The sequence below is a fragment of the Schistocerca piceifrons genome, chromosome 2 (genome assembly GCF_021461385.2).
Source record: "Schistocerca piceifrons isolate TAMUIC-IGC-003096 chromosome 2, iqSchPice1.1, whole genome shotgun sequence".
Classification (NCBI taxonomy): Eukaryota; Metazoa; Arthropoda; class Insecta; order Orthoptera; family Acrididae; genus Schistocerca; species Schistocerca piceifrons.
Window position 1 is genome coordinate 990,973,591 of NC_060139.1, and position 27,123 is coordinate 991,000,713.

A 27,123-nucleotide genomic window follows, 5' to 3' on the forward strand; every position below is an offset into this window, starting at 1 on the left:
TCGCCTCTGGGAATTCCCCCTTTTCTCTCTGCGATTATGCTCGCTGAACGCGATGGAGAAAATTTTGTCTGCATTGCACCACAGCGCTCATTGTCTAACATTCGTCGAACCGAGTAGTCATCGAGAATGGCTAAGTTTCCAACACACGTCGTCACTGTATCGCACCCTAAGAATCCGCATCTTGAAATCCGTTTGTGCGGTGAAGCCCCAAGCTAGAAACTTAGTTATGAATTTCTCACAACAAGAAACCTCAAGTCGTGCTACTTCTGCGTAGTCTAATGATTGCTCCACAACCATATGTTTTTAGCACCAGCAATACCTTTAATTTGGAAATACGAGTCTACACGTCTGAGAAAAGTCTGTGAATTGGTGCTTCTTTCCCTTTCTAATTTCGGGCGTGTAACGTCTACCGCAAGTATAATCTCGGTACTTTTCAATCTAACGAATAATCTATCAGATTTTCTGCGTGCAGCCGTCACAAGGCCAATTTTTGAACTATATTTTGGCTGTCTTTCTTTTAGTCATCCGCTGAGTGACCCAATAGACGAACGACACAGCACTTGTGCCCAACTTTTAACCCTGTGAGGGTGGCCGTAGATATTATTTTCCCAAGTGGTTTGATGGTAACAAGACAGTTCAACATTCAGACCTTCTAACTGGCCGTGGCAAGGAAGGCATATTGTATTGGGAAGACGCAGACCACCGGCAGTACACCCGTTTCCACGAGATGACAAGACAAGAGTTGACGGCAGGGTCCTTCTGCCGCTCACTTGGAAAATCATGTGTGCTGAATGATTTAGTATACACCTTTGAGCTATGAGTATTTGGGCTGTCACGTGAAACATAGGTTTAATACCTGGCCGTAAATGTTGATTTTGCAGGGTCCTGGTGTCTCCTAATACATGTAAAGCATACCATTCTTCCTATCTCCAAAAATGTAAAGGCAAACCTCCCCACACCAAAAATTTAATATCATCATCCTTATCTATCCCATTGACACTTCTTTCAGTCCAACAACTCCTTAGGACCTCCTCTCACCGCCAAAGATATAACCAGATTCACCGCAACGGTTCTCGAAAGCATCCGCCTTTCAAGCATCTCCCCATCTCGAACCAAGTACCATTAGCTTTCAGTAAATGACTTAAGCGTCCTACTCCCGAAACCAAGTTCACTTAGTGTTTATCCAATTAGAGTACCTCAAGGCCTTCTTTCTTTAGCCCAGTCATTTACGGGGAGACAACAACATAACTTACACTTCCACAACATTTATTCTCTTGAGTCCGACGAAACTTTCTTCATGTGTATCCTATCCCAAAATAAATCCAAGGTGTCATATTTAATCAAATATTTTTACAATATCACCACAATACGCATCTGTCACCTTACGTTCTTTATCAGTCCTCCTCTGTCTCAGACGTTAACATCTATATCCATTCCCCTGAAGAATTTGCATGGTGACGTCTGTTTACTGACACACTAGAATGCGATGTTTTCCCCCTGCATGAACACAACCGACTGGAAAGCAACTATCTCAGGTGTCAAACTTTTTCTCTAAACTTCCTTGATCGCATCTCTGCTCATAATATCAGTCTTATTGGGAACGTCCATCTTCGTGGCCATCAGTCTCACAGGTGCAACCCAGCACTTAATATCCATCCTCAAATCACAAAGGACTACCCCCACAACAAATGGAATGTCCATGAGAAATCCATCCTTACCCAAATCGAAAGCCTTCAAATTCTAACGACATGCCTCACGCTGTATTCACTGTGCTTCCTTCAGTTATTAGATTAAGGAGATATATCCACCCTCACTCCTATCACTATAATCTACCCGACAGCTTACATTCCGCCCATGTAATCTACACCCTGTGAGAGGATGTCTTCGACTCTATTGATCCTTCCTCGACGTCAGAGAGTGGAGAGTGAGATTCTGTAACGCTATTCATCTTTTAGATTTGCATCTCAATCAAACACGTTTCAACTAATGATTCATTCGTCTTTAGTGATTTACGAAGGGGTTCTAGGAGCTACAGTCTGGAACCGCGCGACCGCTACGGTCGCAGGTTCGAATCCTGCCTCGGGCATGGATGTGTGTGATGTCCTTAGGTTAGTTAGTTTTAAGTAGTTCTAAGTTCTAGGGGACTGATGACGTCAGAAGTTAAGTCCCATAGTGCTCAGAGCCATATTTTTAGGTATGTGTCCGATGCACCAACATTCGAAGGAGTATCAGATTTACGATAGAAGTGGAAAAGGACGGCTGTCTGCCATTTCTGGACGTCTTGGTCAGACGGAAAGCGCAAGCCCACACCTACAGACCTATATTTGCAAGCGTCTAGCTGCCACCACCCATCACAAACCATGGGCTTCCATCGAACGTTGGTGCACCGGAAACATGTTGTGTCTTGAAACTACAGAATACCTTGTCAGTGTAGCAAAGCCTTTATTGGTCAGACGAAGTGCCACAGTGCTTGAAAGATGAGTTGAACATGAATCCCTATACTCGCCTTTCGCAGCCCAGTAAGTCATCCATACCGGAACATTCCATCTCTACAGGACAGTATATGGATTACTCTGCCATGAATATCTTTGCCTCGACGAGATCCTTCCGAGATTCTATTATTAAGGAATCGGTGAAAATAAGTTTAGCGCAAGGTCCTATTAATCGTGATGGCGGCTTTCAAATGGATAACACGTGGGACCCGGTGACTTCTTTAAAGTATTGAAAAAGAAAACATTTTATGATCTTTAACGTATCTAATGACATTAATGTTGATATCTGAATTTTAACTCCGTGAGTGCGCTTTCCGACAGAGAGCGCTCTGTAGTATCACAATACGCATGCGCCTGCGTGCCATAGATGGAGCAGTGATCGAAGAGAGCGCATAACTTTGCAGAGGTCGTTCATGTAGTGGCTGGCTTTTCGCACTCGTCTTCGCGTATATTTTTGGTATAAAGGCAGCAATATGAACTAGTAATCTGCGTCCATCCGGAACAGCTCGGTTTCGCTTCCCAACTGTCTGCTGAACTACAAATTCTTAGGATCACAGACCACGTCAACAAGGACTTTAATTCCATCATGCCGGGACCAGAGGTTTTCCTGGACATGCAAAATGCTTACGTCAGGCTTTTATAGGACAATCTCGTGCACAAAATGCTGACACAGACGACCATCCCGGACATCTACAGGGTGTTTCCGTAAGAGCGTGCAAAAAATTTAACACGACATAGAGAATCCACCACTGAACAGTTTGAGATAAGGAACCTGGGGTCTGAGACGCCAGCTTAAGGAAGTAATAGGAATAAAAACACATTACTGTGTACTTCTTTAATTACATTAGTTAAAGTTAACTGCAAATGACAATGACACACTGAACGTACCATTTGTACTGTATCTTACGAAATGTGCTGAAACTGACGACTTATCAAACTCAATACAAGCATGACATCGACGAACAAGATTCTGACGCACCCTGACATATACCTCTGGTGTGTTTCGAATCATATCACAGGCAGCTGCAATCCTGGTAACTAATTCCATCTCCGTATCCACTGGGGTCTCGTACACAAGTGATTTTAGATTTTTAGGGGATTCAGGTCAGGTGACCTCGCAGGCCATGGAATAGGACCTGCCCTTCCAACCCAACGATCACGAAATACAGCATAGAGATGGTTGCGGATATCCACTCAGAAGTGAGATGGTCCATCGTCATGAGGTATCCACATCCTCTCGCGAACAGCCAAGGGTGCGTTCTTCAGCAACTCAGGTAGAGCTCTTTGCACGAACCTCAAGTACAGGTGGGCGTTCAGATGGCCGGGTAGAAAATAGGGTCCATTGGGGTTGTCGCCTACAAATCCGGCCCAGATATTCACAGCAAAACGTACTTCGTGGTATGATCCACACATGTCTGTTCCTGCTGTTCGAAATACCATCAAGATCAACGAGGTCTCGTCAGTAAATAGCACGATCTGGAGGAAATCTGGTTGTGAATCCATTGTTGGAGCAACCACTGACACAATGCGATCCTTGGTACAAAGTTAGTCACAAGCATTGCATGGACTCGTTTGGGGGTGATATGAGAGTAATGGTTGTTAGTGGAGTACGCGCCACACGCTAGTATATGCAGCGCCCATTTCACGTGCACTACGACGAGTAATTGTAGTGGGGTCCGCTTCAACATGTTCCAAAATAGGCTGTGCGAGTGGTCTTCATGTTGCCGGGCCTATCATTTCTTCTTTCCAATGAACCAGTCTCCCGCATTCGTTGACAGAAATAAACACTAGGCGTGACGGATGATGCCGGTTAGGAAATCATTCCCTGTAGAGCCTTTCAGCAGTGAGAGCATTGCAACGACTTTTCCGTACCCAAAGTGCATGTCAGACAGTTCTGGGAAACTGCACCGTTACTGCTCCATCATATTTTACTGTACGTCTCTGAATGGCACTGAGCAACGAACGGGTCTGTGGTTCATTCAGAGGCAAGTTCTGTCAAGGTAAATATGATAGAACAGAGCCACTTTGTGTACAAGAAAAGTACACAAAACCTGCATTATGGCTCCTCAGTAATCAGGCGCGTCCTCCTTGTTTCCTTGAATGAAATAAAGAATGCACATGTATGTAAAACAGAACAGTACGTGTAAACTCGCACGCATGTTAGTTGTAAATAAGCTGGAAAACCGTAATGCTAGGCAAATCAGTAAACAAGTTTACTTCCATCCCACCCCAAGATGGCTTCTCCTACCTCAGGTTCCCTACCTCAAATTGTTCAGTGGAGCATTCTCTACGTCTTCTTACATTTTTTGCACGCTCTCACTGAAACAACCTCTATATCAAGATCGTGGATGATTTCCTCCGAGATAGAGCCTTCTCGGTTACTCAGCAAGGAAAATGTTCGAGCGTACGTCATATGTTGATGGGTATATCTCAACGTGCTCTGTTGTCTCCCATCCTCTTTAACATTTATGTTACCGATATGAAGGTCAACCTTCACTGCTACCTGATGCAATACGCTGACAATACGGCGCTCTATACGATCGGCCGCAGCACTGACCAGCTCATTTTTGATCTCTAGAGCCAAGTGCCGTTCAAACAAGATTGCCCTGAAAGCCGCCAAAACTACGGCCGTCTACTTCACGGGTGTGGTGTCCGGTAGAATAAAAAACTGCTCTTCCATCGACATGCGGAATACGTCACCCAAAAGGGGCAGAAGCTGATAAAAGCATTGTACCCGCTCTTCAACAGCAGGGAACTGATCTTAGACACCAAGCTCCGACTGTGCCGGACAGTTGTCCACTCTTCCCTCACCTATGGCACCTCTGCGTAGGCCACGATTACTGCCTGCCGGATGCAGACCCACCAGAGCCTGCAGAATAAGGTGCTTCGATGGAGCTTGAATACCCCTCCACTCAAGAGGACTGTTAACCTACACGGGGAGACCGCGTGGTCCCTCTAAAGACTTCCATTCGAGAGAAAGTAAGGCGCCTCTATGATAGAGTGGACGCCCTGCGCGACAGTGTCAATGTATTGCAACACGTTGGCACCACGATTCCCCGCCACTGGCACGACCACCTTGTTCTTCTTACCATCCTCGACGGCTCGGCTGCGGACCATGGCTAACGATGGCCCCAGTACGACTACTAATAATGTGTGTTCTAATACGGCCATTCATGCAGTTTGATCCTTGGTGCGACGAGCACTCTTCACTACCTCTGTAGTTGTGTCACACTCTTAATATTTTTCTTGGCAGCCAGAAGCATCATTACTGCCTGCGTGACAGCGCGAGTCAGAGCGTTTATAGGGACATTTCCTCACTATATCTTACTGTACTCTAAATCCACGATTTTATTTGTGTCAGTTACAAAAATATTTTTTACATTTCAAATTATAATAACTGAAGGGTGTGAATGCTAAATCTTCATATAGGGAATCGGAGTCGACAAAAACTGTAACGGCGGCATACTGATTCTTTCACAAAATGGTCGAAATATTTACCATCGATTACATTTGTAGACAAATTTTTTCAGTTAAAAGAACAACATTCAGTGTTCCCTGGAATATAATTCGTCCCTGAATCCCAATCTAATTTTAGAATTTCTCTACTAGTCTCAATCTTCATGAAATAATTGATTTTTGCAAATGCCTACGGCAAGCTATGTACTCGAATTATGCGAATCTAGTAAAAACGACTCGCTCTAGCAACAAGACTTATAAATGCAAACAGCAAAATAATCTCTCAGTGCACAAAAAACGGATCAGATGTTAACAAGAGACTAAATAAAAAAAATGGTTCAAATGGCTCTGAGCACTATGGGACTTAACAGCTGTGGTCTTCAGTCCCCTAGAACTACTTAAACCTAACTAACCTAAGGACATCACACACATCCATGCCCGAGGCAGGATTCGAACCTGCGGCCGTAGCAGTCGCGCGGTTCCGGACTGCGCGCCTAGAAACTAAATAAAAGAAAAGAATCATACTGAAAAATAAATCTTGCGATACTTTGCCTTGCCAGCGTTGCTTTGTTAAGACCAGCAGTAGTCGGAAAGCATTTCGATGCTCCATATGCCCTGATAACGCTTTTGCATTTGAGATATGTCCTGATAGAATCGTTCTCCATGTACGCCACTAACGGTGCCAAGGTTATTCAGAAAGAACGATAATTCAAGAAATGTGGTTTAAGTGCCATTTGTGTCCCACAAGCTGGTATTATATAAGTTGCTCTTCGACAGTTCTCTGACCTATGGTTGTCTAGAAAGCTCTTGGAAACGCTTGTCAAAGACAGCTACGTCATTCTTTCGATATCACACAGCAAATCAAGAAAATGTTTATCAGAAATTAATTCCCGAATTTGCTAATCTACAAATATTCGTTTCTTTAATTTCACTTCACTGAACCTTAGAAACTTCTCTTGCACGTACATGCATCCACATGAGTTTTTTGTCCTTGGCTTTCCTAAAGTTTTTGACGAGAGATATTTAATTTGCGCCGGAGTTAGATGAATATTTTTGGAGTGTTCAACAAATTCTTGTGTCTAGACAGCCGTTCATTCCGAGCAGACCATTTTTTCCCCTGTAATAGCGGTTTTCCCCGTCGCTGTTGTTCCACCCGCATGGAAAGCAGTTCAAAGGGTCAAATGGCTCTGAGCACTATGAGACTTAATATCGGAGGTCATCAGTCCCCTAGAACTTAGAACTACTTAAACCAAACCTAAGGACATCACACACATCCATGCCCGAGGCAGAATTCGAACCTGCGACCGTAGCGGTCGCGCGGTTCCAGACTGAAGCGCCTAGAACCGCTCGGCCATACCGGCCAGCTGGAAAGCAGTATTGCTTTGTGTAGCCGAGCTGCGTGCCTAAAAGAATTGCAGTTATCTTGGAACCTCCTCATAAAAGTCGTTTGTATTTCTCACACTAGATATGTGAGAGTAGCAGTTCAAATTAATCATATTTTTCCTACAGTTCAACTGCATAAGTAATCAGAACAGAAGAAAATTTGTTAAAATTGCAGAGAAGTACTGTTTTTATATTTTGTTTCTTGTAATCTATGAACAAGGGCTCACCCATTTATAGAGAAATCTTGGCCACTTCTTCAGAAAGAAGTGTTCGTTATTACAAAAAACCATGCCACCTTCCGTGGAGAAATATGCAGAAGGAAAACAACATGGCGGTCACGACAGTCACTCTCTAAGCCCGAAAAATAAGCTTCCTCCCTTTTAATCGCGAAGCTAATAGAGCCGCCTGTTGTTTCGACAAATTTAGGTCAAGCAGAAGATACCCGAGATTTCCTTGAGACAAAAATTGTGGCTCATTTGATCCTCAGCGGCTTCGAAATGCAGGGTCGGCGTCCATCTTTCCTTCACTGTCTTCTGAGTGTTCGTGACTGCATTAACTTTCACTCATTGTCACATTCTGAAGAAGCATAGGAACTGACAGTTCTTCACTGCGATATGCAGCCCTCATAGCAGATGATAAATGAGAGTATTGCACAATTCTCCTTGTTTTTGAGGTGATTCTATCCAGGGTCGCTTCGAGAGCTTTTTTCCACACAAGCGTCTTCACGTTTGGAGACTTCCACCCCCCCCCCCCTTCCCCTCCCTCTCCCTCCCCCAGTTCATCTTACTCTGCCCTCTTTTCCATCACACACTTTCGCTTGTGTCAGTTTTCGCTCCTAATTGCGATGCGGATTGTATAAGAATCTTGCACGTGGGAGCCTCTAGCGCCGCTGTTAATTATGACACGTTCTGTATAGAAACCTTACAGTTGTCGCACTTAACATGGCGCTCCAAGTGGCGACTTGTGTCACTTGGGCCTTAAACCAGCCGTGATCCTGTCTGTTTTTGTCACCAAAAGTAACAGTCAGTTGTGTGCTTCATGGGTTCCCTCCAAATTATGGGAACAGCTAATGAAATGAGACATGATCCTTTTAATCTTTAACAGGAATCGTCAAAAACTCGTCCATAATTAGAGTACATGGATCGCAGTAACCACATTTTTAATTTTTTTCCTTCCGCCAGTTGCAAGGAATGTGCTGAAAGTAATTTATTTAAAAGTTGGTCGGAATAGATATAAATTGTTAAAGACCAAGAAAATACATTTCAAAACATTTAAAATAGATAACGTGTATATTGAACCTTCTTCTCATGTTTCCTTTCATACTCAAAAGCAGATTGAATAATTAATAATAATAATAATACCATTTTCACAAAACATTACAATTCACACATGAAATGGTAACAGTAAGATTAAAGACCGTTTCCTATTCCACACAATTTTTTCAAGTGGATTGGGACACTTACTATAAAGAGGCTTTTTATATGTCTTACAATATTGTAAAAAACATTAATTTCCCACTCGTCTGTCGTCACTTGTTTCCTTCTGTTATGTTGTCTAGGTGTTACACTACCACTTTCACGTAACTGATCGAAGAGATTAATAAATGATTCCCGAGATGGTTGACATCTTGTGGGATATCTTGTCACATACACCGTAAAAGAACGAACTGTATTCTTCCAGACCTCTACAAACAACACGAGTATGTCGGCTATTCCTGCATTGGTAAATCCCATCGTTCACTCATGACCTGTTGCTTCGACCGTCACACAGTAACTGACTGTCGCAAGTCGCAGCGCACTCAAGGAACGCACAACCATACTGTAAGCATAATAATCATATTTAACAACATACCAACTACCCAGGTTGACTGGAAAAAATAAGTGTCGGTGAGGAAACTTCTCAAAGTATTATACATCGTAAACTACTCGTACTGGAACCCTGCAACAAACATCGCTGACATTATAATGTACCATCCTTTAGTTTGTTAACGTCAATAAGCATTGTTCATTTTAAAAACTCTATGTTAGCACAAAAATATACTATATAAGTACTATTAAAATCTGTTTACTGGGCAACAATGCGAGCCCCTAACAACTAATTTATTCAGTGAAAACCGCACTTCAATAGCACTTTCTATTTCCGCAATATCTGCGGTGCCAATTTTTAAGTGATTTACCCTGTGTATAGAGACAACCAATGTACCTCGGTGCAAATATTTTCATCCGACGCCATTTTAATGACAACTACAGCAATCTTTATTGATAATGTTACTAATAATTAAACTCATTTACATCTGCATCTACATAGATACTCCGCAAACCACCGTATGGTGCTTGGCGGAGGATACCCTGTACCACTACTTATAATTTCTCCTCCTGTTACACCATCAAATACAGCGAGGCAAAAACGACTGTCTCTACGCCTCCGTATAAGTCCTAATTTCTCGTATCTTGTCTTCGTGATCCTTACGCTTGATGCGTGTGGGCGGCAGTAGAATTGTTTAGCAGTCTGATCCAAATGCCGTTTCTCTAAATTTTCTAAATAGTGTTTCACGAAAAGAACTTCGCCTTTCCTCCAGTGATTCCCATTCGAGTTCTCGAAGCATCTCGATAACACTTACGTGTTCATCGAACCTACCGGTAACAAATCTAGCTGCCCGCCTCTCAATTGCTTCACGTCTTCCTTCAATCCGATCTGGTACGGATCCGAAACACTCGAACAGTACTAAAGAATAGCTATCACCAGCGTCCTATATGCAATCTCCATCACAAGTTAATCAGTATTTCCTAATATTCTCCCAATAAACCGAAGTCGACCATTTGCCTTCCCTACCACAATCTTCACATGCTCGTTCCATCTAGTGTCGCTTTGCAACGTTACGCCCAGATATTTAAACGAATTTACTGTGCCAAGCAGGACAATAGTAATACTGCATCCGAACATTACAGGTTTCTCCTTCCGACTCATCCACTTTAAATTCATTTTTCCACACTTAGGGCTAGTTGCCATTCATAACACCAACTGTAAATTTTGTCCAAGTCGTCTTGTATGTTCCTACAGTCATTCAACTTTGGAACTTTACTGTACCCCAAGGCATCATCAGTAGACAAGACACAACAACCACAGATTACTGCTCATTCTCTCCGCTAAATCAGTTACGTTCACCGAGCGAGGTGGCGCAGTGGTTAGACACTGGACTCGCATTCGGAAGGACGACGGTTCAATCCCGCGTCCGGCCATCCTGATTTAGGTTTTCCGTGATTTCCCTAAATCACTCCAGGCAAATGCCGGGATGGTTCCTCTGAAAGGGCACGGCCGACTTCCTTCCCCATCCTTCCCTATTCCGATGAGACCGATGACCACGCTGTCTGGTCTCCTTCCCCAAACCAACCAACCAATCAGTTACGTTCGTTGAGAACAGCAGCGGTCCTATCGCACTTCCCTGAGGCACTCCTGACGATACCCTTGTCTCTGATGAACAATCGCCGCCGAGGCAACATACTGGGTTCTATTACTTAAGAATTCTTCGAGCCAATCACATATCTGTGAACCTATTCCATATGATCGTACCTTCATTAACAGCCTGCAATGGGGCACTGTGTCAAGTGCTTTCGGGAAATCTAGAAATATGGAACCTGCCTGTAGCCCTTCATCCGTAGTTCTCAGTATATCATCAAACAATGGAAATCCAGGATGGAATGTAACAATACCAGAGAAGGAAAGTTGCTACTCACCGTATAGTGGAGATGCTGAGTCGCGATAGGCACAATAAAAAGATTCAGACAATTAAAGCTTTCGGCTATTGAGGCCGTTGTCAGCAGTAGACACACACACACATACGCACACACACACACACACTCACATAAACGCAACTCAGAGAGCTGAGACCACACTGCAAACAGCAGCACCAGTGCATGATGGGAGTGGCGACTGGGTGGGGGTAAGGAGGAGGCTGGGGCGAGGAGGGAGAGGAATAGTGTGGTGGGACTGGTGGACAGCCAAGTGTTGCAGTTTAGACGGAGGGCAGGAGAGAAGGTGCGGATGGGGTAAGTACCAGAATCATCATCATCATCACCACCATCAGTGTTCTGCCTAAAGGCAGGTTTTCACATGGTAGTTCTCCAGGCTGTCCGGTCTTCTGCCATCCTCTTCAGGTCTGCATAATTTCCTCTTCCCTTTATGTCATCTATCACCTTGTACGAGTATCTCCTTCTTCCTCTCAGTCTTCTCCCACAAACCAATCCTTCCAAAGCATCTACTAGCAAGCACTCCCTTCTCAATGAATGTCCCGACCAGTTCTTTTTCCTTTCTCTTACAACCTTCAGCAGACATCTTCTCACACCAACCCTTTCCAATACTCTTTCATTACTCACTCTTTCCATCCAGCTTATTCTCTCCATTCTCCTCCACATCCACGTCTCAAATGCTTCTAACCTTTTTTCATCCTCTCGTGTCAGTGTCCATGTTTCTGCCCTATATAGTGGCACACTCCAGACAAAACATTTGCCAAGCCTTTTCCTTAGTCCTTTATCTAATTTGCCACATAAGAATCTCCTCTTTCTGTTGAATGCCTCCTTTGCTATGACAACTCGAGTTTTCACCTCCTGGTGACATCTCAAGTCTTCAGTTATTGTGCTTCCGAGATATTTAAATTGACTTACTTGGCTAATGGTAGATTGTCCTATTTTAATATTGGACAGTCTGCGTCTTGTACTGATGACCATACTCTTTGTTTTTGCTGTGTGTATTTGCATACCATATTCCACACAAGCTTCATTCAGATCTTTGAGCATGTTATTCACTGTCCGCTCACTTTCTGCCACTAATACGATGTCATCAGCAAATCTTATACATTCTATTCTCTTTCCACCAAAGTACCAGAAAGGAGAGAAAATAAAAGACTGGGTGTGGCGGTGAAATGACAGCTGTGTAGTGCTGGAATGGGAACAGGGAGGGGGATGGATGGGTGAGGACAGTGACTATTGAAGGCTGAGGCCAGGAGGGCTACAGGAAAGTAGGATGTATTGAAGGGAAAGTTACCACCTGTGCAATTCAGAAAAGCTGGTGTGGGTGGGACGGATCCATATGGCACAGGTTGTGAAGCAGTCATTAAGATGAGGGATATCATGTTTGGCAGCGTGTTCAGCAACAGGGTGGTTCACACCCAGTCTTTTATTTTCTCTCCTTTCTGCTACTTACCCCCTCCCCCCCTCCGCACCTTCTCTCCTGCCTTTCGTCTAAACTGCAACACTTGACTGTCCGCCACTCCCACCATACTATCCCTCCCCCTCCCCGCCCCAGCCTCCTCCTTACCCCCACCCAGTCGCCACTCCCATCATGCACTGGTGCTGCTGTTCGCAGTATGGTCTCAGCTCTCTGAGGCTGCAGATGTGTGTGCAAGTTGCATTTATGTGAGTGTGAGTGTGAGTGTGTGTGCGTGTGAGTGTGTGTGTGTGTGTGTGTGTGTGTCTACTGCTGATAAAGGCCCTAATGGCCGAAAGCTTTAATTGTGTGAATCTTTTTATCATGCCTATCGCGACTCAGCATCTCTGTTATATGGTGAGTAGCAACTTTCCTTCTCTGGTATTGTCTCAGTATATCATGTGAGAGAAGAGCAAGCTGAGTTTCGCATGAGCGATGCTTTCTAAAACCATGCTGATTCGTGGACATAAGCTTGTTAGTGTCAAGAAAGTTTATCATATTCGAACTGAGAATACATTGAAGGATTCTGCAGCAAACAGAAGTCAGGGATATTGGTCTGCAATTTTGCGGGCCGTTCTTTTACCTTTCTTATGTACTGCAGTCACCTGCGCTTTTTGCCAGTCGCTTGGGACTTTGTGCTGTGTGAGAGATTCACGATAAATGCAAGCTTAGAAAGGGGCCAATGCCATAGAGCACTCTTTCTAAAATGGAATTGCTATTACATCCGGGCCTGGGGATTTATTTGTTTTCAAACCTTTCAGTTGTTTCTAAGTTTGTATGTATGTCATATTTACGACATGCGTAATGGAAGTTCGAGTGTGGTAAATCTGGGTGTTACTTGCTGTGTCCGGCTGAAGGACGCGCACCGAGCGAGGTGGCGCAGTGGCTAGCACACTGGACTCGCATTTGGGAGGACGACGGTTCAATCCCGCGTCCGGCCATCCTGATTTAGGTTTTCCATGATTTCCCTGAATTGCTCCAGGCAAATGCCGGGATGGTTCCTTTGAAAGGGCACGGCCGACTTCTTTCCCCGTCCTTCCCTAATCCGATGAGACCAATGACCTCGCTGTCTGGTCTCCTCCCCCAAACAACCCCAACCCAACCCGGGCCAAGTGGTGGCTTATACTCACTGCTCACACTCACCGCACTACAGGACGCGCGTGCTGCTGCAGCTGGGCAGCGCGGTGGCGGCGCGGGACCTGCTGCTGGCGGTGGCCGCCGTCGACGCGTTTCGGCCGTCGTCGCTGTGGCGTCCTGAGGACCCAGACGCGTGCCGCTGGCTGGGCGTGGCGCTGCACTACGCGCTGCTCGCCGCCGCCGCCTGGACCACGGCGGCCGCCGTGCTGCAGCTGCTCAGACTCGGCACCATCATCGGCGCTCAGGTACCTGTGACCAGGCTAGCATGTGCACGGTTGAGTCAGGGTGACAGTTATTGAACTATATTAAATAAAATCGTCATTACATCTGAATGGTTTGCGTTAGAACGTTCAAACTGCACGGTTGGCCGCGGCGCATGACGGGAATTACTATGCGCTGTGTGGTTCGGTTTAGCGACGGAGCCCACTGTCATTTGGATGGGTTCGTCAATGAGCAAAACTGGCGCTTTTAGGGGACAGAATCCGCAGATCGAGATGTCTTTTCCCCCTCAACGGATTACTGTGTGGTGGGCAATGTCCAATCACCGAATAATCGCTGCGATATTCCTTGATGGCACGGTGACTGCCGAACAGTACGTGAAGGGTTAGGAAGATAATTTCATCCCCATTATCCAAAGTCTGACTGTTTGATGTCCTGGAGGAGAATTTTGAGGACTGCATTTTGGCTCTGGGCTACGCAGAGGCCACTGGCATAGGCCTCCTTTGGCCGCCATATTTTCCGGATCTGAGCACATGCGATCCCTTTTTGTGGGACTAAGACAAGATGTATAGCAATAACCCCAAAACCATTGCTGAGCTGAAAACAGCCATTCCGGAGGTCGTCGACAGTATCGATGTTCTGACACTTCATCAGGTCAAGCACAATTTCGCTATTTGTCTGCGCCACATCACCGCCAATCACGGCACGTATACCGAACGTGTCACAACCCAAATCCGAATGTCTGTAGTGACGTTCACGTGCTGAATACAGTGTGTGCACGCCGTAGTTTGCAACTAATTTACGTTTTTCCCCCATATAGTTCAATTATTGTCACAATGTACGTGACATTAGAAGCGACCACTGGTGCTATTTGGTTGAGAAGAGACAGTAGTCACTTTCAGGCTCTCCTGTACTCGTGGTACGTGCTGTACAAAATGCTTTGCTTTTTCGGCAGAAAGAACCATATTACACTACTGGCCATTAAAATTGCTACACCAAGAAGAAACGCAGATGATAAACGGGTATTCATTGGACAAATATATTATACTAGAACTGACATGTGATTACATTTTCACGCAGTTTGGGTGCATAAATCCTGAGAAATCGGTACCCAGAACAACCACCTCTGGCCGTAATAACCGCCTTGATACGCCTGGGCATTGAGTCAAACAGAGCTTGGATGACGTGTACAGGTACAGCTGCCCATGCAGCTTCAACACGATACCACAGTTCATCAAGAGTAGTTACTGGCGTATTCTGACGAGCCAGTTGCTCGGCCGCCATTGACCAGACGTTTCCAATTGGTGAGAGAACTGGAGAATGTGCTGCCCTGGGCAGCAGTCGAACATTTTCTGTATCCAGAAAGGCCCGTACAAGACCTGCAATATGCAGTCGTTCATTATCCTGCTGAAATGTAGGGTTTCGCAGGGATCGAATAAAGGGTAGAGCCACGGGTCGTACCACATCTGAAATGTAACGTCCACTGTTCAAAGTGCCGTCAATGCGAACAAGAGGTGACGGAAACGTGTAACCAATGGCACCCCATACCATCACGCCGGGTGATACGCCAGTACGGCGATGACGAATACACGCTTCTAATGTGCGTTCACCGCGATGTCGCTAAACACGGATGCGACAATCATGATGCTGTAAACAGAACCTGGATTCGTCCGAAAATATGACGTTTTGCCATCCGTGCACCCAGTTCCTCGTTGAGTACACCACCGCAGGCGCTCCTGTCTGTGATGCAGCGTCAAGGGTAACCGCAGCCACGTTCTCCGAGCTGATAGTCCATGCTGCTGCAAACGTCGTCGAACTGTTCGTGCAGATGGTTGTTTTCTTGCAGACGTCCCCATCTGTTGACTCAAGGATCGAGACGTGGCTGCACGATCCGTTACAGCCATGCGGATAAGATGCCTGTCAGCTCGACTGCTAGTGATACGAGCCCGTTGGGATCCAGCACGGCGTTCCGTATTACCATCCTGAACCCCCCGATTCCATATTCTGCTGGCAGTCATTGGACCTCGACCAACGCGAGCAGCTATGTCGCCATACGATAAACAGCTATCGCGATAGGCTACAATCCCACCTTTATCAAAGTCGGAAACGTGATGGTACGCATTTCTCCTCCTTACACGAGGCATCACAACAACGTTTCACCAGGCAACGCCGGTCAACTGCTGTTCGTGTATGAGAAATCGGTTGGAAACTGTGCTCATGTTAGCACGTTGTAGGTGTCGCCACCGGCGCCAACCTTCTGTTAATGCTCTGAAACGGTAATCATTTGCATATCACATCATCTTCTTCCTGTCGGTTAAATTTTTCGATTTTGCAGCACGTCATCTTCGTGGTGTAGCAGTTTTAATGGCCAGTAGTGCACGTCGGCAATATGTAACGTTTCCAGTCTGGCACAAAAAGGCCTTCATTTGTGTCATATCGTGCAGTACCGTAAGTCAAGTGGACGGAATAGTTTTGTTTGTGTCGCTTTTGAAACTAATTGAGTTGTGCATGTTTCCCTCGAATGCATAGACTAGAAAGTTTTGTCAAGATACAGTACTTTGTTTCGTGCAATTTATCACCAACTAAAATTTATTTAAAGATGTTGAAGTATGCCCCTGCATTCTTGGCTTTCTTATCTGTTAAAACTCTCGACTATCTCCGATTTTTTATTGGCACAGGCAATTCCCGTACCGTTTACAAGCAAGAAGGGGCACTGGATTCACCTTCAGGAGGAGTGGTGTTCGAAATCCCATCTGACTTGACCGCTGCATTGACTGATGAACTCATGATATCCTTCGCGGGTCTGCAGCCGGATCATGCAATTAAATGTACACAATATTTCCGCGGTCCTCCAGTCTGCTGCCTTCAGGTGAGAACAGCATTTGCTAGTCTCGCTAACATTAATACTTTGTCCTCTACCTGTCGAGCATTCTTTGCTCGGAATATGTGCAGGTTAAACCTTAAAATTTTATTCCTGCGGAACCTCTCGGTGTGGTGTTATGTTTTACCTAACTTGCTGGACTGGCCAGCAGATCTTTTCCTCATGGTCACCTCCCCCTTGGGAGTCGTCTCCCAGACATCCGACTGGGAGACTAGTCTGAAATCTTTTGCTAATGGAGAGATCATCGCGACAGTTTCCCAATTACAGGCCACATGTTCTATGGATACACATTACGTTTCTTTAATGCAGTGGCTTTCATTGCCTCTTGCAGGGAAGTTAGAAAATCTGGAAAGGGAAACGCTAAGCTTCCATCTAGATACAATGGTGGCCAATGAAGTGAAATCGAAAGAAGGCTATGATTTCTGATGAGATAAGTATAGTGCAATATCAACAGCAGCAGAAAATGGTATAACGGAAGAAGGATTCATTATGAATAGGAAGGAAGGACAGAGAATGAGTTACTAAGGACAGTTCAGTAATTGAGTTCTTGTCGTCAGAGATAGTTTAGGTATACGTGCCGACGTCGCAAGCGGAAGAAGAAGAGGCAGAGAAAGTACATGAGGGTACTGAATGGGTAATTCAGTACGTAAAGGGAGATGAAAGTCTAATAGTCAGGGGGGGGGGCTAGATTGCGGTTGTAGGGGCAGGATTAGAAGAAAGGGTTACGGGAGAATATGGGCTTGGTACTAGGAATGAGAGAGGAGAGAGACCAGTTGAGTCGTACAGTAAATTTCAGCTAGTAATAGCGATTACTCTGTTCAAGAACACAAGAGCAGAAGATCTATTTGGAAAAGGTCAGGAGGTACGGGAAGATTTCAGAGAGATTACATCATAGTCAGGTAGAGTTTCTGAGATCAGATACCCGACTGTAAGTAGTGCCCTGGAGGAGACATACACTCAGATCTCAAAATACTAATGATGAAGAGTAGGCTGAAGTTTAAGAGACTACGCAGGAAGAACCACTGCGCGAACAAGTGGGATACGGAAGAACTGAGGAACGAAGAGAGGCGCTTGAAGTTCTCTGAGACTGTGTATACTGAGATAATGAATAACTCAGTAGGAAGTTCGATTAAAGAGGAATGGACATCTCTAAGCAGTGTAGTCTCAGGAACTGGAAAGAAAAACGTAGGTACAACGAACGTAAATGCGAAGAAACCATTGGTAACAGAAAAAATATTTTAGGTCATCGACGAAAGAAGGAAGTACAAAAATGTTCTGGGAAATCCAGGTATACAGAAATACAAGGAATTAAATAACTAGGAAGTGCAAGGAAGCTAAGGTTAAATGGCTGCAAGAGAAATGTGTAGAAATCGAAAAAAAATGGTTGTCGGAAGGACTGACTCAGCATGCAGCAAAGTCACAACAACCTTAAGCGCAATGGAGAGAACATATAGGTGGAAAGAGTAGATTGAGGGCCTCTATGAGGGCGAAGACTTGTTTGAAGACGTAATAGAAGAAGAAACAGGAGTCGATATAGAAGAGACAAGGAATCCAATATTAGAATCAGAATTTAAAAGGGGTATGGAAGACTTAGGATACAATAAGGCAGTAGGGACAGATAACATTCCATCAGAATTTCTACAATCATTGGGGAAAGTTACAACAAAATGAATGTTTAGTTGGTGTGTAGAATGTACGAGTCTGGTGGTGTCCCATCTGAGTTTAGGAGAAACATCATCCACACGGTTCCGAAGACTGTAATAGCCGACAAGAGCGAGAATTATCGCGCGGTAGTCTTAAGAGCTCATTCATCCAACTAGCTCACATGAATAATATACAGAAAAATCGAAATGAAAATTGAGGATGTGTTAGATGATGATCAGTTTGGCTTTAGGAAAGGGAAAAGCACCAGAAAGGCAATTGTGACATTGCAGTTGATAATGGAAGCAAGACTAAAGAAAAATCAAGACACGTTCATAGGATATGTCGACTTGGAAAAAGCGTTTGACAATGTCAAATGGTGCGAGATGTTCCAAACTATAAGAAAAATAGGGGTAAACTGTAGAGAAAGACAGGCAATATACAAAATGTACAATTATCAAAAGGGAACAATAAGAGTGGAAGACCATGAACGAAGTGCTCCGATTAATATGGGCGTTAGATAGGGATGTAGTCTTTCGCCCCTACTGTTCAATCTATGAATCGAAGAAGTATCTACATTTACATTTATACTCCGCAAGCCACCCAACGGTGTGTAGCGGAGGGCACTTTACGTCCCACTGTCATTACCTCCCTTTCCTATTCCAGTCGCGTATGGTTCGTGGGAAGAACGACTGCCGGAAAGCCTCCGTGCTCGCTCGAATCTCTCTCATTTTACATTCGTGATCTCCTCTGGAGATATAAGTAGAGGGATGCAATATATTCGATACCTCATCCAGAAACGCAATGATGGAAATAAAAGGAAGTCTCAAGAGTGGAATTCAAATTCGAAGTGAAAGGATATCAATGATAAGATTCGGTGATGACATTGCTATCCTGAATGAAAGCGAAGCAGAATTACAGGCTGTGTTGAATGGAATGAACACTCGAATGAGTACAGAATATGGACTCAGAGTAAATTGAAGAAAGGCGAAAGTAGTGAGTAGTAGCAGAAATGACAACAGCGAGAAACTTAACATCAGCATTGCTGATCACGAAGTAGATGAAGTTAAGGAATTATTCTGCCTAGGCATCAAAATAAACCATGACAGGCGGAGCAGGGAGTACATAAAAAGCAGACTAGCAGTCGCAAAAAGGACATACCTGGTCAAGAGCAGTCTGGTGGTATCAAACATAGGCTGTGATTTGAGAAACAAATTTCTGAGAATCTAAGTTTGGTGCATAGCATTGTATGGTGGTGAAACACCGACTGTGGGAAAACCAGAATAGAACAGAATCGAAGCATTTCAGATGTGATGCTACACAAGGATGTTGAAGATTAGGTGGACTGATAAAATAAGGAATGAGGAGGTTCTCCGGAGAATCGGGGAGGAATCGAATACATAAAAAAAACACTGACAAGAAGAAGGGACGGGATGGTAGGACATCAGTTAAGATATCATGGAATAACTTCCATGGTACTAGAGGGAGCAGTAGAGGGTAAAAACTGTAGAGGAAACCAGAGATTGGAATACATTGAGCAAATAATGGAGGACTGATGACTCAAAAAAAAAAGTGGAGATGACTGTCATCAAGCTGCTGCGGATAAAATTATTCTCGCAGTAGGTCAGATCAAAGTGCTGTCAATCTGTTTGGAGTGGGTGGCACCATGGTGGATAGTTCGGACATGAAGCGACTTCAACTTTCTACCGCTGTTGGTCACACGGCCCAAGCAGTCTCTTCAAGTGGAAAGACCTCGTATGATGCAATAATGTACAATTCCAATGCGTTCCATTCCCTGGCCACGCTGTTGGAGGAATGTAGGCTAGATGACAAGGACAAAAATCCTCTTCCCAATACCTGGTCTGTACCAGGACTGACGGTGACACATTTTTTACCACAAAGCTTTTATTTTTTGTTAAACACATTGAAGACCAATGTGGAGACGTTGCAGCCATTTATAAGATGAAGAGCGATTCCTTTCTCATTACAACATCATCTCCTGCCCAGTCACAGGCGCTGTTCTCTAGTGAAATCTGGATGACATTTCCTTGACCGTCATTCCCCACAAGAGTCTCAATATGGTCCAGGGCGTCATCTTTCAGCACATCTTCTTTTGCAGTCTGATGATAAGTTGTGGACCAACTTAGGCGATGGAGTGTGCGATTCATCCATCATGGCAGTAAGAGACCAAGGGAATACATACTCGGGCATATATCTTTGCTTTCGAGATGATACATTGCCTAAGAAGGTCAGGGTGATGGTCTACTGGTGTGAAGTGAGATCCTATGTTCCTCCTTCTATGAGATGCAGCAGGTGAATGAAGTTCAGACATAAGGCTTCCCATTGCACCACTACAAGGTGCAGGGTCTGCAAGGATTGTGGATGGCCATTGCACATGGACATTCCTTGTTCCCCTCCCACTCTGTAAACTACAGTGAGTTCCTCTCTCCTTGCTCACCAAATTGCTCTATTTTTAAACGTGAGAAGAAAATTCAGGAGTGTATAATACCCTGAACAAGACCTAAGGCCAGAAAAATGTATGAGCATCTCAGTTCCATACAAAAGACACAGTTTTAAGCTACAGCCTCAATGTTGTCATCTTCTCTGTTCATGGTGCTTTCCTCTGTTGCGCCTCTTACAGTTGGCCACCAGAGCCACCCGCTACTATCTGCCTCCAGGCGATAGAGGGCCCTTCTGCTGCATCCAATGCACACCCTTCGAGGGCATTGGCTCCCCACCTACTTGAGACACCAGTCCCCTTCCCCAAGCCAGAGCCACGTATATCCTCCTCCAGCTGCTCTAGCTAGGAGGAAGTCCCTCAGGACTCTTCCTTCCACAGTTTCTGCTGGTCCAAAGCCAGATGCCATCCAGAAAAAAGACAAGAAGGATAAAAGGAAGTCCTCTAAGATGAAGGAAACTCTGGTGGCCCCCACGCCATTGGACTCTTCACATACTCCTTCAGTGCCAAAGGAGGAGATCCTGGTGGCCCCTGAGGCACCAGATCTCCCCAGGCAATGTGCCACAGAACTTACATCAGTGGATCCCCTGATGTCTCAACCAGTGGCAGCATAAATTGTCCCCCCCCCCTCCCCACCCACACCATCCTGGCTGCTTCATGCCCCCACAGTATTGTGACAGTCTGATCCTTCAGTGGAACTGTAACCGAATTTTTCACCAACTGGCTGAGCTACAGCAGCTTTTGAGCACTTATCCTGCACCCTGTTATTGCCATCCAGGAAACGTTGTTCCAGCAAGTTGGACACCTGCCCTTTGTGGCTGCCGAGGTTATTTTAAGAATTGTTCCACGAGAGGGTATCATGAGGAGTTTGTATGTGGGTGCTGGACTCTATATATAGTGACCTTGTGCCTCTTGATACACCTTTGGAAGCTGTGGCCGTTCAGATAGGTGCACATCAAGTTTTTGCCATCTGTGGTGTTTATCTTCCTCCCAATAATGTTGCGTACCAGGTTGTACTGTCTGCATTACTCTCTCAGCTCCCCTCACCTTTCCCAGTCTTGAGCGACTTTGTGGGATGGAACAATAATTACTGGTCGTGTTGAAGACATCGAAACTTTACTAGCATAGCTAGGTCTTTGCCTCTTGAACTCTGGTGTCCCCACACACCTCAGTGTGGCACACAGAACTTATTCGCCCATTGATCTCTCTTTCTGCAGCCCTGGTCTTCTGCCATAAATCCACTGGAGGGTCCACGATAACCTATGTGGTAGGGTTCTCTTACCAATCTTCCTGTCCCTCCCTCAGCATTGCTCCACCGAACTCCCATGCAGATGGGTTCTCTGTAGTGCTGACATGACAGTTTCACCTGTGCTGTCGTCCTTAGTTGTCATCGCAAGTCACTATCGATGCAGCTGTTCAGCATGCAATAGCAGCCATTCTTTTAGCAGACAACTAAGCCATTCCTTCTTCCTTCGAATCCTCTCATCGGAATATGGTACTCTGGTGGTGCCCCAGAGATCGCTGCGGCCATTACAGATCGTAGGCAGGCTCTCCAACTCACAAGCGGCACCCTTCACTGCAGAACCTCATTGTCTTTAAATGGATCCATATCTGCGTCTGCTACCTCATAAAATGACGAAAGCAAGAATCCTGGAAATGGTATGTATCCTCCATTGGATCACTTACCTCTCTGTCACAGGTATGGGCAAAGATCAGATGCCTCTACCACTTCCAGCCCCTGCAGATGTTCCAAGTATTTCCTGAAAAAGTGTCATTTATACTGATCCACACGCTGTCTGCATCTGAGAACAACCACCCCATATTTTGGCTAATACAACAGTGGGTAGAGTGAACGCACTTATCTTTCACTTACCGCCACATGGAGACATATAAGGCTCCATTCAGCGAATAGGAACTCTCCAGTGCCCCAGCCCTTGCCCTGATGTGGCCCCAGGACCAGACCACATACACAACCAAATGCTGAAATATCTCTCACTGTACTGTCAGTGTCACACCGTTGCCCTCTTTAATCAGATCTCGAATGAAGTTGGGCTCCCTTTCCAGTGGCGAGAAAGCGCGATGGTTCTGGTACTGAAACTGGTTAAGAACTCCCTAGAGATGGACAGCTATCACCCAATCAACCTTAACGACATTTTCTATAAGTTACTCGAGTGCATGGTGAGCAAGCAACTGTGTTGGCTGCTTGAGTCTCAGGGCCTTTACACAGTAACTCAGGGCAGTTTTTGCAATACATACCAGGTTCAAGTGGATGCTTCACTCAGCATCCCCCATATTCAAGAGAACGGGATCCTGCAGGACTGTACTGAGTGTCGTCCTCTTTCTGGTGGCCACCAATGGTGTAGTGGCGACTGTGGGGTCTTCGGTATCGTCCTCCTTATTTGCCAACGACTTTTGCTTTCATTATTTCATTATTACTCCTCTAGTATGGGTGTTCCTGAACGTCGCCTACAGGGCGCCATCCAACAGGCGCAGTCATGGGCTTCCATCAACAGTCTTTTGTTTCCAGCCACCAAGGCCCATGCCATGCATTTCTGTCGCTGTCATACTGCCCACCAACACCCAAAGCTTTACCTAGACGATCATTTACTTCTTGTAGTTAAGACACACCACTTTTTATGACTGGTCTTCGATTCACAGCTGCCATGGCTTCCCCACCTTCGCCAGCATAACCAAAAGTAGTGACAGCATATCAATACACTTTGCTGCCTCAGTAACACTGGCTGAGTTTCAGATGACTCTACCCTTTCACTGCTCTGCAAAGCCCTAATTCTGTCCCATCTTGATAATGGGAGTCTTGCATATGGTTCTGCATCACCTTCAGCATTGCGAATACTGGACGCTGTTCATCATTATGGGGTCCAGCTTGCGACAGAAGCCTTCTTAACTAGAACTGTGAACAGCTTACTAGTCGAGGATAGAGTCCCTCCATTACCTATCAGGCACCAACAATAGTTCTTGAATTACACTATACACGTTCATAACTTCCCTGATCATCCCAACTACTGTGTCCTTTTCCCTGGAAGCGAGCTCCACCTCCCACAACAACGACCCAAAACTGGGTTCACAACTGCTGCACACCTCCAGTGTCTCCATTTGGAACTGCAACTCCACTGTCACCTCTGGTCAGCGAGACATCGCATATGCCCCCATGGCTTCTGCCATGACCTCGTATTTGTCTCAAAGTCTATTTCGGTTCAAAACGTTCCACTGACGCCACGATTTTTCGCCACCTGTTCTTGGATGTCCTTGAGACGTATCCAGGTTCAGAAGTGGTATTCAGCGATGTCTCAATAGTCGATGGGTGAACAGGCTTTGCACGCACACATGCACAGTGCTGTGAACTCCATTCTCTGCCAGATGGCTGCCATGTCTTCACTGCTGACTTGAAGGCCATTTAACTACCCACTAGCCATATTCATTCTTGCACTGGCAATAGTATCCTAATCTCTAGTGACTCCCTTAGCACCTTCAGGCTATAGACCAGTGCTACTCTCCTCACCCACTGGATACAACTATGCAGGATCTTGTCTCTCACCTCCATCAAGCTCGACAGCCATTCGTTGTTATTTGGACTCCCAGTCGCGTTGGGATTTCGAGAAATGAATGAGCTGGCCAACAGCATACTGATTCTGGAAACAAGTGTCCCAGAACCTGACCTTTGTTGGAAGTTTGTAACTCAGAATGGTCTGCCCTGATTTTCTCAAACAAACTGAGGATAGGGACTCCACTGTCCTCTGTCGACTCTGCATTGGCCATGCTTGATTGACACATGGCTGCATTCTATGATGTGAGGGTCTCCCTCACAGCCAATGTGTAGCCTGCCTGGTGGTGGCTCACATACTCATAGACTGTCCTAATTTGACTGCTTTGAAGCAGCATGTTAATCATCCTGACATGCAACCTCTAGTGCTAGTGCAAGAAAAAGGCTGATCTGGTGTTACATTTTGCCCATGAAGATGGTTTCTATTCATCCTTCTAAGGTAGGGTTTTCTGGCCTCATTAACCGCCTGAAGGGTTAGTGAGGCACCCCTCTCCTCCGCCCCCCACCCCTCGCCCAGGGACCCTTAGCGACCAATGCTCAGTGGCCCAGCCTGGCCTCACCCTTACCATCTTTTTATTTTCTTTATTCGCTTTCCATTTCTCGATTTTAACGCCTTGTCTTGACTGATCTTTTTATGTCTTGTCTGTGCTGTCTTTTATCTGGGCTTCCTGTTTTTATTGTGTTAGTTGCACTCAGGTTTTCTGGGATTCAGCTTTAGCCTCCTCCCTTTGACGACCACTCCTGGTTTGCCACTTCATGGATGAAGGGACTAATGACCTTGCAGTTCAGTGCTTGTCACTCCAAACAAGCTCAACAACCAACCAACCAGTCCTTGGCAGTACCCCTGCACTTATCTGAATGCCAGTTTACGACCCATCGTCTGCCGTCACTTGGAACGTCCTCTCAGCAAGAAAGGGCCGAAACTGATTCATACCGTGAACGGCGGACCTTTTATATGCCACAGAAGACCAACACCACATGTTCCAGATGTTACTGCTGCTGCCCTCTGTCACAAGTGAAGGTACAGTGGCCCAGTGGTGAAAGCTGGAGAAAACGATGAATCCATATCGAGTTCCACTACCAAAACATTCTGCCAGCCAGTGGAGTCAACGACCATTGTTTCTTTACATCTGATTATACTGGGTTCAAAATCTTACATAAACGGTAACTCTTGCTCCTACTAATGTTGTCTACCAATCCACTTCCGACAGTTTCCTGTAAAAACAGCGAGACGCAGGGCATCCACAATGCGCACCCTTCACACTGATGTGCTAGGCTGTAGTAAACACCTTCGCAACACACATTTGATGCAGCCTAAGACATCTGCACTAACATAGCAATATCGTATAGAAGACCATAGACTGTTGTATGACCTTATAGAAGAACATAGAATGTTGTACGACGAGATACTTGTGGTTGGTCCTGCATTTCGCTATTGGGACTGCGTTTTAAACGAAGCTATCTAAATTAGAGTGGCAGACAACAATATAATACAGGCAAGGTTTACCCTTTAAGTAAGATTTGTAACACTGTTTTATCCGACATTAAGAAACAATTGTCGTTGACTCAGACAGCAGAATGTATTGACAGTGGTACCCGACAGCGATTCGTCGTTTTGCCCAGCTATTACCAGTGAGGCACTGTACCTTCACTTGCACTAGGTGCCAGCAGTGACGAATTCTGGCGCACACATGTTGGTCCGCCGAGGCGTGTATCAGTTCCCACGAGATTACATGCAGTGTTCTCGCCTGAAGAGGGTGAACAGGTGGACTGTATCACATGACTGCATGATCCATCTGCATACCCAAGAATTCCATCCAATCATCCAGATTGAGGTTTTCCATGGTTAACTCAAACTACTTAATATCAGTGATCAGAAAATAAAACTGCCAGTTTCTATCCCCAGCGTTGTCCCTTTTCTAATGAAAGGTCAGACCAAAATTTTCCATCCTTCCTACAGTCTGAAATATCCAGCCACGCCCTGCAGTCCAATAAACGGCTTCTACACTAATGAGAAGAGAAGAGAAGTTTGTGGTACAACTTGACTAGAAGAAGGGATCGGTTGGTAGGACATGTTCTGAGGCATCAAGGGATCACCAATTTAGTATTTGAGGGCAGCGTGGAGGGTAAAAATCGTAGAGGGAGACCAAGAGATGAATACACCAAGCAGATTCAGAAGGATGTAGGTTGCAGTAGGTACTGGGAGATGAAGAAGCTTGCACAGGATAGAGTAGCTTGGAGAGCTGCATCAAACCAGTCTCAGGACTGAAGACCACAACAACAACAACACTGATGAGACTGAATGCTACCTGGTGACGATTCTGGAGGGTCATATGATAAGGAAGGTATATAAGTGTAGCAAGAGGAATAGGCAATCATTCTAGCGATGGCACGGACCGCAGATGAGGAATTCCACTGATTTCAGCAAAGAGCAGATGGTTATGGCCCGGCGTCCGTGGGTGAGCATCTCGGAAACGGCGAAGCTGACTGGCTGGCTGAACATGTGCTACTGTCATCAACTTCTATGGAAAGTGGTTCAAGCATGGTGAACCCCGAGTAAGAAACATGCTGTTGGAAGTTCACACCTCATCAAAGAGCGTTGAGATTGGAGGCTCTATTCTGTAACATAAAATATAGAATTAAATGGTCCAGCTGAAGAAGAAGAAAATATACTAAAATATCATTCCAGAAA

The 27,123-nt window shown here is 45.3% G+C and overlaps 1 protein-coding gene across 2 annotated transcripts in view; it reads left to right on the forward strand.

Annotated features, from left to right (window-relative positions):
* LOC124776884 overlaps positions 1-27,123 on the forward strand; it is a 238,875-nt gene that overhangs the window by 157,374 nt on the left and 54,378 nt on the right. For both annotated transcript variants that reach the window (XM_047252070.1, XM_047252071.1), the window contains exon 11: positions 13,687-13,915. In XM_047252070.1, coding sequence (XP_047108026.1) covers positions 13,687-13,915 — 229 coding nt within the window. The remainder of the gene's footprint in view (positions 1-13,686; positions 13,916-27,123) is intronic.